This window comes from Chrysoperla carnea, chromosome 2, assembly GCF_905475395.1.
Source record: "Chrysoperla carnea chromosome 2, inChrCarn1.1, whole genome shotgun sequence".
Taxonomy (NCBI): Eukaryota; Metazoa; Arthropoda; class Insecta; order Neuroptera; family Chrysopidae; genus Chrysoperla; species Chrysoperla carnea.
The window spans coordinates 3,647,022-3,660,689 of record NC_058338.1 but is presented as its reverse complement, the minus strand read 5'-3'; the positions used below and the strand labels follow the sequence as shown (position 1 = coordinate 3,660,689).

Sequence of the window (13,668 nt, the reverse complement as noted above, 5' to 3'; positions counted from 1 at the left end):
AAAATATCGTTTTTATACATTTTTTTAATATTCAATATTTCATTTTTCATCGATGGCACCACATCGAAATTAATGTTAGTTCAACAGGTTTACCATAGATGACACAACTGTCGAAATTATCTTAGTTCAACAAGTTTCCTATAGATGGCATTACCATCGAAATTAATAGTTAGTTCAACCGGGCCAACATAGATGGCATTACCATCGAAATTAATAGTTAGTTCAACAAGTTTGTCATAGATGGCATTGCCATCGAAATTAATTGTTAGTTCAAGAAGTTTGTCATAGATGGCATTGCCATCGAAATTAATAGTTAGTTCAACAAGTTAATCATAGACGGCACTGCCATCGAAATTAATAGTTAGTTCAACAAGTTTGTCATAGATGGCACTGCCATCGAAATTAATAGTTAGTTCAACAAGTTTGTCATAGATGGCATTGCCATCGAAATTAATAGTTAGTTCAACAGGTTTGTCATAGATGGCAACTCCGTCGTAATTAATAGTTTGCTCATTATAAAATTTCACCATATTTCTCAACTTTTAGGTAAAATATATTGAAAACTATGAGTTGAAACAGCTTTCTAGCGGTTGTAATTTATTTTGTCTTTACAATTTATCGATATAAATGATTAAAAGAACCTTTAGCATTCATGTTTAATTCACACTTCTAGTTTATTTCACACTTTTCCTTGTTTAATAATTTACCTTAATTATTAATTATTTTAATCAAATATCGCTCTGTTTAAAAGTTAATTACCTATTAAATTTTTATTGGCTGATATTTTTAAAAGTAATTATACAAATTTCCTTAAATTAGATCTATTAAGCTACCCATGGCAATGGTACAATCCACAAATGAGACTAAGTTCTTTTGTCATCTTAATTATGGCTAATTTATTGCTCCAGCCAGCAGCCTATAGTAATAGAGATATATTCTAGGAACCAAAAATTTCCTAATTCTAACCATTTCTGAGCAAAAAGTGTTAGACTGCACCGCATAATATTCTGGCTATTCGATCATAAACGAAGACGCCAAGGCTTTAATAAAAAATTTTTTAATCTTTAATAAAAAATTTTCTGATGCTGACCAATTAATGAGACCAACTGACCTTTTATGACCAATTTCTGACCTTTCAGATGGTATAATTGGTCAATCGAAATTCCTTCCGCACATGAGGTGCTAAGATCGCGGAGCTACGAAAAAATCTTCAATTTTTTCAACATTTGTACTAGGAGAACATAAGTACGAATTAGTAGTTCCTGATAGGGAGAAAAAGCAAGTAAGTGTTTTCACCCCGAAAGTCTAAAATTTTATTTTGGCAGAAAGTTATTGGTCTGCCTAGAAGTCATACTCACCAAACACGGGTGTGCAGACCACTAACTTTCTGACTTACGAGGGGACAACAATTACCTTGCTATCAGGTACTACTAATTCCGTCCGTCCATGATGTTCTCCTAGTAGAAATGTGAAAAAAATTGAAGTTTTTGAACGAAAAAAAACTAAAATTTTTCATCATTTGTACTAGGCAAACATGTTGTGGTGGAAATTTAAAAAAAAAATGAAAATAAAAATCAGAATTTGCTTAAAACAAAGAAGAAGAATTTTTTTTAATACAGTCCTACCCTAGTTTCGAACCAGGCGACTATCTATTCGTAGTCAGATACGCTAACCACTATACCATAAGGGATCTGTTATTCATATTAATAAATAATTATATTAATATTTTCGACATTCACTCAATATTCCCTAATAAAAATTATAACAAAAAGTAAAACTCATTTTCGGAAAATTTTGTGATGTTTTATTAGAAAAAGAAATGGCAAACGAAGTTTGAAATACTTACCTATCGCAAAGTTCGAAATACTTACCTATTTTTAACTGAAATAATAATGTATAGCTACAGAGAGATGGGGAAAAATAAAAGAAAAACAGGTTTTGACTTTTCAACTTTATTTAAATAAAATCAAAATACATAAAAACTATTTACGAATTACTTCCACATAATTCCATATAACTAATTTCATCTTAAAAAAATTTTTTTGCATCAACTTTTTTTTTACAAACCAAATACCACAAAAAAATAAAATGAAAATCCAAAAAAAATTTGTTGATTACGTATCGAAAATGAAAAATGATTGGTAAGGCCACAATTTTTTTAATCCTTATCAGTATCAGACGACAATAAAAAAAAATTTAAAAATTTACAATCAATAATATAAAAAATCTTTTAAAAACATTCCCCCTCAACTTTTTTTTTTACAAAATTTGTCACATGATTGGTGCAAAAGATAATAAAAAGTGAATTGACAGGTCTGGAGTCAAACTATTATTATTCTAGGATATGGCACGTGGTTTTTTTGCCCCGTGGTAAATAAGCTGCTGAGTCGATGTGGAACATTTTCTCTCATAGAACATAGAACATAGTTTTAAAAAATATCCTATCTCTTTCTCCACTATTAAAATAAATAGTGGAGAAATATCCCTGATAAAACCATCCGACTCAAAGCATGCGCGTTACGACAGAGACAACTTTTTTAATTTTTTTTAATATTAAATTAAACTGACCAATTATTTATATTAGCTGACCAATTATCAGCGAATGCTTCCCGATCGCGCATAGGTGGAGTTTTTTATTTTTTCTGCGAATGAGGTGCTAAACTTATTAATTGACCTTGAAAAACTTTAATCTTTAATAAAAAATTTTCTGATGCTGACCAATTAATGAGACCAACTGACCTTTTATGACCAATTTCTGACCTTTCAGATGGTATAATGGTCAATCGAAATTCCGCACATGAGGTGCTAAGATCGCGGAGCTTTCTTGTTAAATGAAATTTCATTAGATTTTGTAATAGGAGAACATGTTATTTCACAAAAACAAAAAAATTAATTATGTTAGTAAAATTGATTTCTCCGGCATAATAATTACCTAATTAATTAAAAATTAATCGGGACAATGCTGGATACGAACCGAAGGACTCTGTAACCCAAGGCAAGTTAGCTAACCACTATTCCAACTTTGACATACCATTCTTATCAATAATGTAATATACATACCTTTTACTCACCTTTTTAAATAAACTCAAGATGTTTTATAAAAAAATGTTCATCTAAGTTACGTATCCGTTCATACGGATTCTTAAAAAAATTACGTTTTGTAATCAATAACAGCTACTTAAAAGTTTAAGTCTTACGTGTATAAAATGAATTTTAATAATTCGATAAGCTTTATGAATTAAAATCATTTTGTACAATTTTTTTTTTATACTTCATTAATTTTGAATACATTCTGGTCAAAAAAAATCTATTACAATGCATTTAAGTGTGTTAATCATTTTGATTTGTTTAAATCCACTTCATGGAATACTAGACCTTTTAAAAGGACATCGATCTAAAATACGACCAAAAACCACTACAGTATTACGCCTACGCCCAACTCCGAAAAGTTCAACTACAATTGGAAAACTGCACGATATCCAAGGATATGGATTTAATAGTCTTCCAAAAACTACCAAAATCATTACAACTCTACGTACTACAACTAAAAAACCGGCTAAGAAAACTACAATTAAACCAAAAACGAAACTAGTTGAAATAACAAAACCAATTGAATTCACAACTGTAATGACTTTAAAGCAACCTACATATGCTATCACGAAAGAACCGACGAACTTAATTACAACGACAAAAAAAATAAGTCATACGGGCGATCATTTGTCTGAAGATGAAATTCTCTCTGATATTGCTGATATTGACGATGAGGATGAAATGCCTGCATTTAAGATGGATGAGATGGCACGTGGACAATTTTGTAAGTAATTTATATTTTATATATTATTACTCTAGCAAGTTTTTTTCTGTCCTACCCATATCTTTCTTATTCCTATATCAAATTACATGATTCACCCCTTATGAAAAATATACTCACGGTCTAAAAATTCCTTTTTTCTATCGACTTTTACGATTAATTTTATTTACTAAAATAATATGTTTTTTAAGCTCCAACAGAATGTTTCGATATGGACAAGAAACAGTTTTGCTTTATGCCGTGTCCAAGTCTTGTAAAATTTTCAACGAAACAATGTGATATCTGTCAATGCAGAAAACCAACATTAAGACAATGCGATTTAGAAGCATGCCAATAATACGCAATAAGGAAAGGATCAATGAAGCTGCGTTTAATCAATTTTTAGAGATTTACTACTTATGTACAAAATCATAATTTTCACACTAAATAAATTAAATTTCAAAAACAAAACCCCATTAATTTATCCCGTTTACGCAGAAAAGAACAAACCGTTCTCATCAATTATGCTCCACAACACGATTTACCTTCTATGACAATAACAAACAACAACAATAGGCGCTACAGCCCGACGTGGGTCTTGGTCTTGTGAACTTACGGTCCTGGGTCTTGTGAACTTGTTGAAAGTGAACTAGTTGGTTTTATATTTGTGGGTAGGCAATTTAAAAAAATTTGTGTGTAGGCAAGAGCTATTGAGACATTCAGGCTTCCGTAAAAGTAAGGTTAATAAAATACGCAAAATCAGTAAAAAAGAAATATGTATATAAAATATATTTACAAAAACAAACATAGAGTTTTAAAATCTTGATGTGTATTTTAATAATTTGAGCCACTGAAATAAAAAGTCCGATCATCAGTTTGATATAAAGATATCACTTTCCAAGCTTATTTTTTATTATTGCCAAATAAAAGATACTTTTACATCTAAATAGTCTTTTGAATCAATAGGGTGGGTATTCCACTATTTTTGAAAAAGTATTTCAAAATGTTGACTTTGCTAATAAAAAGCCATCAAAAATTTATTTCGGAAAAATACACACGCTTTCTTGATAAAAACTTAAATTTTAAACCATTTTTAAACTTTCAAAAACGCGGGCATCCAATTCGATAACATAATATCGGTATCATTACACGAAATAACACAAAAAAGTTCGACAGATATATTCATAGACATCTGATTATAATAAATATACATACTTATTATCTATGGATATATTATACCCAGCTGTCTACACTGAACTAACTGATGGTCTATGGCTCATACCGATATTCCATTGTGTAATGTTTAAAGTGATTTCCCTATTTTCGCTTACATGATCAATAACGATTATTGATACACTGTTGTTTCAGTGACTCGAACTATTGAACAATAATTGATTGCATATTGCGTTATACTTGTTCAAAAATCGGTTGTTTATGCGCTAAATATAACGTAACAATACTTGTTAAGGCACTAACCAAAAATATAACATCAAACCAACGATGGTAAAAATTAAATTGTAAATCACCTAACACTTGTGTAATTATTATACGATATTCAGCTGGCATGTTCATGCGCATTAATAGAACGGACGATACAAAATACATGCCCATTATTTCAGCTAATATTAATACAATTATATTCGAACTTTTACTCGATGATAATTTATAGAAAAACTGCAAAAGAAAATTTGTATTATAACAAATATATATTTACTGAGAACTTGTTCCCGAAGTAAGGAGGGGCTAGAACGTAGTGGGCGGATCTTGGGAGTGAGTACGTTAATGCGTCTCAGTCCAGGATAGGCTGTAATGTGTCTAAAAATTTGTCGACTACTTTTTCATAGTTGGGGGGTTTAAAATTGATTTATTGAGAACCATATTCCTGTAAGAAATAATTGAATAAAAAACGACAAAAATCGTTTTGCCCGAAAATGTTCTAATTCCCCCGAAAGAGAAGTCTTCGGCTATACAAATTTTCGTAAGGGAATAATTCGTAAGGGACACAACCTTAACAACACTCTCAAATGTTTAGCCGATTTGAAATGATTAATAACCAGAATGATTAATAAATAATCCTATCTGCCATCTTACCTTCGTTAAAGTCAACAAAAGGCCTCGTATCGACGTAACAACAATACAACCCACTAAAAAGAATGAAATATGCTGTGACCAAAAATTAACATCAATATCGAATCCCATCCAATGTACAGCAATTTCAATACCTCTTGTGACCGGATCTTTTTTACCAACACGATCAAAAACAATATTAATTACACACTAAAAATCAAATAAAATATGTTTCACATACTTTAAAAAGGAAATTTTATCGAAATTTTAAAAATATTCTTACAATAAAAATTTTCCACAAACAATAAAGTGAGAAAAAGTATCCAACAAAATTAAAATATTTCCCTTGAAATGTTTTTGACCATTCAATTTTTTCTAACATATTTCTAGTATCGTGTACTTCTAAAAATAATTGACGACTTAACTCTTCTAGACCAGATATTTCTAATCTTAGTTGATGTATATCTAAAATTAAAAAAAAATTAATGGAGAGTATAGCACCTGGAATCGCCTGACACTGAATAACACAGTCAGACCGATCTGGGTACCGGATCAATGTGGCGTTATGATCGAAAAACAAATTTTAATTTATTATTACCGTGTTAGGTATCAAATGAAAGGGTATAATGAGCATTTTTCGAAATATATACATGTGTTGTTATTTTATCACAAAATGATAGCCCTAAAATAGTTTAAATAAAATAAAGTTCGAAAACTAAAACCTCGCCGACTATAAAATCACGCTCTTAAAAGTATGAAAACAGGAAATATTTTCGTCTGATATTGAAAGAGATCCCTCGACTATAATACAATTTTACTTATCGTAACAATTTCAGATGAAAATATTTTCTTGTTTTCTTTTAAGAGCGTGATTATTTCAGATCTTATCATCTATTCTCGCATATTTTCAAATTTTAACGAAAGATACCCATAGAAAGATAAGGCCCATTCTGGAGTAAGTGACTTTAGACAGAATTTGGTGGTTTTTTCCAGTTTAATATGAAATAAAATTTTGATTTGAACTCACTTTCATCATTGCCACGACTTACAGTGACTGATGAAAGCATATTCCATAATCCAGATTTTTTATTTAAATGTTCTTTATTTGTTGTTAATGATTTCTTTTTTGCTAATGCAATTCGTTTTTTCTTCACTAAAATCATATCCATTGTATGCATTAATTTCTTTTCAATACTTAATACATCGCTTTCCGATACATTCCTAAAACAAAAATCAAATTAATTAAAAATATTCAAAGCCTCTTTAATTTTTGGCTTATAGAGGTCCTTTAAAACGATATAAGATCTTCGGAACGCCTAAGATTGTACTCAGACCATATCTGTCTTGTAGTAACCCAAGTTCGATCCTCCACCCGTCTAAGGTTGGCCTTTCTTAACATATCCTAATTTAAAAGCAACTTGCAGTTCACAAACGAAACTCCTGAATGTCTATTAATGCTTGTGTCCGCAAGCCTTTCGCTTTACAATTCAATGTAATAACTCTGATTTCTTTTTTCCAACGGCTCATTTAAGGACGTTCGGCAATTCCGTGCTATTTTATCTTTGAGTGTTAAAAAATAATTGTATTTACAATACCTAATAAAGTAGGCCATAGACGTATATGGATAATTAACAGCACCAAATCCAGATAAAACAGCCATAACTGTTACACCAATAACACCGATTCTAGAAATGCATTGCTCTATAGAAAATATACCCTGCTTTGGACTCAATATTGGAAATGGTTCACCAATTTTCCAAAAAATAAATATAAATACAAACCATACAGCTATTGTTAATATTTTCGCTGTTTCTTTTTTTACTAGAAACAAAATATAATAAAACAGTTAAAAGATGCCATTTTGTAACATGAAGACACCATTTTGTATTTTACTTACTATTACGAATATTATTTATGCAAAAATATGCGATATAAAATGGTATTAACGCTATTACCATGAATAATAATAAATATAGTCCTAAATTCCAATGAAAGTACCTTGAACTAAAACCAAAAATATGTTCTCGAATTAATTAAAGTAGTCCTCGATATTATTTGATGGAAATAAATGGCCGTAAGCTGGAACAAACTGTTTTCTATCTTTCATATAAGAATAGACCACGCTAGTAACGGACGATCATGTACGTGGGATTCCAGACTCGGTAAAAAGAGAACGATGCTCTGACGTACGTTTTGTCTCTTTTTTTGGGCGGGACTTACTGGTGCACTTGTCCACTTAAAAAGAACCAAAACGTACGTCAAAACATCGGTCTCTTTTTATCGACTTTGGGCAGATCACACCCACTTCTTTAGTCTATTCTTATATGTCTATGATTTTCTATCATAAAGAAATCTGGATGATATCTTGAACACTGAACGTAAAATGTTCAAATGATCGTGTTAATCGAGTACCCTTGTCGTCTGAAAGTACGGGGTAGTTTGCGTCAAATCCGGTAGTTCTGATTTTTGATAAACTTGTTTGAAAAATCGAGAAACCGCAAAAACTTCGGTTTTTTTTTTTAGGTTTTAGTGGTTATAATCCTAAAGGGCTAGTTTTTGACAGTGTCTTTGAAGAAGACTCAATTTTCTACAATATGAGACTAGAATCGTCTCTGTAGACCTAATAGTTTCCGAGACAAAGTTGTTCAAAACTCATCATTTTTTCCAACTTTGGAAATTGTTTGCACTTCTCATTTTATTTTTTAACTTCCCATCACGAAACATACAGGGGTTAAGAAGAATCAGGGTCAAAATTTATTCAGAACGACAGATTATTGCATAAACAGAAAATACAAAGAAAGATTGTAGTACGTTGCAAGAAATGGGCAAAAATCAGCTACGGATTGCAAGCCAAGAAGAGTATAAAACTATTAGTACGGGAAATTTAATTTGACTTATGCTGTTTCCAATTTCCTGCCATGTATTACCACAAAAACCGTTTTATCGGTTGCCCTCTTACCTTGTGTCCATAAATCCAACAATTTCGAAAATAATCAACTCAAACATTGTACATGATAACGCCAACGTAATTGAGAAAATCAATTGTACAATTAAATGATGGATCTCATAATCTCGAAACAATTGTTTCACGAAAAACACCCAACCACCGGTGAAAAAACATGCCTAGAATGGAAATATAACCAAACAAATTATAAAAATTTTATTTTATTTTAATAATTAATGAAATAATTTACTTGAGATATTAAAATTATTGATGTATCTTCGACAAAACCCATCGTTTATGTTTATGTTGCAATTAAATTCATTCCGATTTTTTGATACGTTATCAAAACTGTCAAATGTAACATGTCAAAATGCCACACGTCAAATTTTATATTAAAGCCATATGTGGATTATCTTAATTTTTATGCTATTTTGAAATAAAATTAAGATATTAAGTATAATTATAATTAAACTTTTATTCATAAGATTTCATATTTAAAATTTGTGTTTAAGTCTTTTTTTCTAACCATTTTTATTCGCTATTTATTTATTTTTATCAAAGAAACAAACCTAATCTTTTGACAGTTCATAATGGAGGACATAATGTTTTAAATTTGAAAAATAAGCGCGAAATCTTTTTCTTGTTTATGCAATTCATATGACTTTTATTTTGAAAATTTCGGCAACAATTCCAAAAATCTAGGGTAGGACAAATTTAGACCATATTGTACGTTGTTATATCGTAAAATAGTTGGCCCATTCCCAACCACTACTCCATGAACCATTTGGAGCTGTTTAAGAACAGCAAGAGAGCTTTGACGTTGACGGACTTTAGGTAGGAGAGGTCGTCAAAGAGAGGCTGGTTCAAGTAAATCCATCTCCTCATGGCAAGAGCTGGACAGTGACAGAGAAGATGAGAAATTGTCTCTTCTTTCTCACCACAGTGACAGCTCCTGCAATAATCGTGATACACTGCCAGGCTTAGGCGTTCATCATGTCTGCCGCCCAACCAGTATCCTTTAATAGCCGCAACAACTTTGCTAACAGAAACCCTTGGAAATGATATAAGATCTTCGGATTGCCTGCGATTGTACTCAGACCATATCTGTCTTGTAGTACCACAAGTACGTTCCTCTCTCCATCTAAGATTGGCTTTTTTAAGTTATCCTCTTTGAGGAGCAACTTGCAATTCGCAAATGGAACTCCCGAATATTAATTGATGCTTGTGTCCGGCAGCATTGTGCCATTTCTAGCAAGCTTGTCGGCTTCATAATTTCCTGGAATGCCCCTGTGTACAAGGCCGGATTAATCTTCAACGGGGCCCTAGGCAACCATCAATTTGGAGGCCCTTTTTTCACGTCCATTTCCTTCTTTTTTTATCCGATAACCGATTACTTCTCTTATAGAATGCTTGATTTTATCAGCAAGTAATCTGGGCAGTATTTTATAAATTCTTACCTGATTAAATTAGATCTGGTCACAAGTAAGGGATTTCCCTCTCCTAATTTTTTAGATAATGGGTGGTGTAAAAGTGTATAAAATAAAAGACAAAAATTTATGATTTTATTATAAATGAATTTTTTTTTTTATTAAACCATTCATTTGACAAGCATTTCATTATCGTTACAATATAATTAGACTATTTATATTTAATATGTCGCAATATGAACTAATTTCACACAATACAAATGATAAATTATCTATACAAAATATACATTTTGGCAGTTACTTACAGATTATTTATTTAAATCGCTAGGTTGTATTCAAATATGTTTTTTATTTATTTTTATTAATAATTAAATTAAAGGTTGCAAAATGTTTGTTGTTTGTTGAATGTCTAAAAAACAGAACAAAAATTGTTTATTTATAAATGTTTTTTTTATTATTAGAGCTGCACAGGCACTTATACAATATAAAAAATCATTTTTTTTATGTTCATCCGCGGCGTACTTCTTCTTTCTTCTCATCTCTCTATTATAAAAAGGCACATTACAAAAAAAGAAATAAATATTGCAAAGCGAAGACACTTTTGTTTTTAGATCACGAGGGGAGTTAGTTCATTCGAGACAGAACTACACACCTGTGCAAATTTCAAATTGTTTTGTGCATGGTTTTTTTTTTTTAAATTTATTTTATTTTTCTTATAAGTAACTTCATAAGTACACTGTGTGGTTATCAAAGTGGTCTCACATATCAAAATTTCGAGCTTTGTTACTTTATTCATAGTTCTCTTTTAATAGGTGCGTATAAAGAAACAAAGCTTTTGAGAGAAATTTTCTATTTAGCTTTGTTACTTAAAATTTTGCTATACACATACAGAAAAGAAAAATATTTAACTGGTCCTTCGAGCCGGATAACTTAGTTATATACTTTTCCTCGAAAGTATGTTTACGTAAATCTAAAAAATAAATAAATTAAGAAACAAAGCTAAATTTGATCAAATAAAAAAATAGGAGATTAACCTTATTATTGTTAACAATTCCAAACAAAAAAAATTGATGAAAGTGGATAGAAATAAAGAAACAAAGCTGGGTTTTTATTTTCGAGTATCAGCTTATTTTTGCAACTTTTATTTTTCAATATAGTAGTAAGAGACAACTGTGCGCGTTTTTGTTAAAACTAACCATATTAGGAATGAACAAGTCAGACGAAGAAAAAAAAAAACAAAAAAATAAACTTATACAAAAAAATAATAATTAAATATTTATAATAAATACACATTTCAAAATTCAGTCGTCCATTTTTGTTTTTGTATAACAAAAGTTACATAAAAATAAGCTTCACACATTTTGGTTGTGTTTAGAGTAATTAAGCGTTTCATAAGTTTTAAATTCTTATTTTGAAGCCATTTTCTGAGATAACTTTGCATTTGAACATCCTTGAAAGTTTAAACTTACTAAGGTATTAGAAATATTAAAAATAAAAAGACGTGATAACCAGATAACAGTTTATTCTCAACAAAGCTTCATTATTATCACAACTTAAATTTACAACTGGTCCTTCGAGCCGGATAATTTAAATGAATATTGTTTCTCTTAGTGGTGAATTGGTACCTAAGATTAAATTTTCAATTGCGATGTATTAAGGTAGAGTATAGCAATACCGAGGGTCACAGTTAAGAGAGCAATATCAAGGGTCCCTTATTTAGATTGACTCTTATGAGTGTCTTTGTGCAATAACGCAAGAAATTGATTAAATTTTAATCAACTGAATTTTTAAAAATGTTTTTATTATTTTTAATTATATTAACTTTGATCAATAAAATAATAGATTGGATTATTTTAATTTATTATAAAAATGATTGGTGATTTAACTAAACTGTTTCCCGTCTCGATACTGCTATATTACCATAATTAATATTTTAATTTCTTGAGGCAAATTTTGAATTTTTTCGCGTATAACTGTACATTATTTATATCTAGAGTAATAATTTAAGGAATTAAGTAGTTAAGAATCAGTTCAACAGGATTGGTACCTGAAAACGCTGAATATACATACTAATCGACCTTTTTATAAAATCTGAAAAACGATATGCAAACTTACTATAAACACAATCAAATTACAATAAATTTTTTTTATTAAATATTAAATTTTATCATAGAAACAAACATACTGCGCATGTTTTTTTAATTTTTTTTTTCAATACTGTATCAGTTTGTTTTATTTTAATTTTTCTTTTTTTTTTTGTAAAAATTGTTAATAATTTATTTACATATGTACAAAAAATATTGATTTATTCATTGAAAAATTGTAAATCTTATTTGACAAGTAGAGTTGTAATAAATTTCGATTTTTGCCCCAATTTCCTAGATCAGTTTTTTTGTATTTTTAAAATACGTATTTTCGACTACCAAGTAGTCATCATCAGAAAGAATTAGCTAGTGAATTTTGTGGCGGACTGCACAATGATACTTTCGTGTGTCTACAATTTATACTGTGAACAGTATCTGTCAAATTGTAGTATCAGTCAAAGTGCAGTCCGCCACCAAATTAGCAAAGAGTAACATTCATAATAAGAGTAATCACTAGCTAATTCTTACTGATGATGACTACTTGGTAGTCGAAAATACGTATTTTAAAAATACAAACAACTGATCTAGGAATTTGGGGCAAAAATCGAAATTCATTTCGATATATCCTAGAGTTCTCATTTATTATCTTCGATAATATTTATAGAGTTGTGTTGTTTTTTTATTTTGTTGTAGGTACTAAAAAAAAATATTTTAATCGATAATCGATAATAAAGTTTTGTTTTTAATATATTCCTATGGGAAAAAATTGTGAACAGGAACAATTCAAAAATAATAAATACATAAAATAATTAAGAAAAAAAAATACAAATAATCTTTACAAAAAAATGAACAAGTCACATTAACATAAAAATTTTCTACCTAAAAATTGTTTTTTTTTTTGTTGTTTTTTAAATTACGAGAAACTTGGTAGAATCAGACAAGGTATGCTCTTATGAAAGGCAGGAGTAGGATGGGGACATTCTCTTACTCTCTCACACGGTACCTAGTCACCGCCATTTTGCTTATGTCATATTTGTTGACAGTAAATATGTAAAAAAAATTGTTAAACAAATAAATCAACTTGAAAGTTCGAATGTAAACAAACAATCAATATGGCGGTAACTGGGTACCGTGTGAGAGAGATTACCGAAAGTGAGAGCATTCCCCCACCCTACGCCTACCTGCACAAAGAGCATACCTTGTTTGATTCTATCAAGACGAGAAATTTTTTTTAATTTAATTTTTATTTTATTTTTTTCATTTAATAGAAATAATTACGAAACAAATTGAAATATATTATTAATATAATAATAATTAATTAATTAAATTTTTTAATAACTATGTATAATAGTATCA

General features: G+C 29.9%; 2 protein-coding genes across 2 annotated transcripts; one reads left to right on the top strand and one right to left on the bottom strand.

Moving 5' to 3' along the window:
* Positions 1–3,295: 3,295 nt before the first annotated feature.
* LOC123293829 lies at positions 3,296–4,172 on the top strand. The gene is made up of 2 exons (XM_044874765.1): positions 3,296–3,814; positions 4,003–4,172. Exons 1-2 carry the CDS (start codon positions 3,316–3,318, stop codon positions 4,146–4,148), a joined length of 645 nt encoding a protein of 214 aa, XP_044730700.1. The 5' UTR covers positions 3,296–3,315; the 3' UTR covers positions 4,149–4,172.
* Positions 4,173–4,993: 821 nt separating this feature from the next.
* Positions 4,994–9,203, bottom strand: LOC123292155 (Golgi pH regulator). The gene is made up of 8 exons (XM_044872713.1): positions 9,052–9,203; positions 8,817–8,980; positions 7,755–7,861; positions 7,453–7,678; positions 6,885–7,078; positions 6,141–6,322; positions 5,882–6,067; positions 4,994–5,464 (listed from the first exon to the last, which is right to left on the bottom strand). The coding sequence occupies exons 1-8, from the start codon at positions 9,091–9,093 to the stop codon at positions 5,198–5,200; spliced, it is 1,368 nt and encodes a 455-aa protein (XP_044728648.1). The 5' UTR covers positions 9,094–9,203; the 3' UTR covers positions 4,994–5,197.
* Positions 9,204–13,668: the final 4,465 nt, after the last annotated feature.

Excerpts from the sequence above, each read along its gene's own strand:
- LOC123293829 (XM_044874765.1), top strand. The coding sequence starts at position 3,316 with ATGCATTTAAGTGTGTTAATCATTTTGATTTGTTTAAATCCACTTCAT. Across the intron at positions 3,815-4,002 it reads GATGGCACGTGGACAATTTT|CTCCAACAGAATGTTTCGAT; the intron begins GTAAGTAATTTA and ends ATGTTTTTTAAG.
- LOC123292155 (XM_044872713.1), bottom strand. The coding sequence starts at position 9,093 with ATGGGTTTTGTCGAAGATACATCAATAATTTTAATATCTCAA. Across the intron at positions 6,068-6,140 it reads GTTTGTGGAAAATTTTTATT|TGTGTAATTAATATTGTTTT; the intron begins GTAAGAATATTT and ends TTTGATTTTTAG. Across the intron at positions 5,465-5,881 it reads TTTTGTTGACTTTAACGAAG|TTTTTCTATAAATTATCATC; the intron begins GTAAGATGGCAG and ends TTTCTTTTGCAG.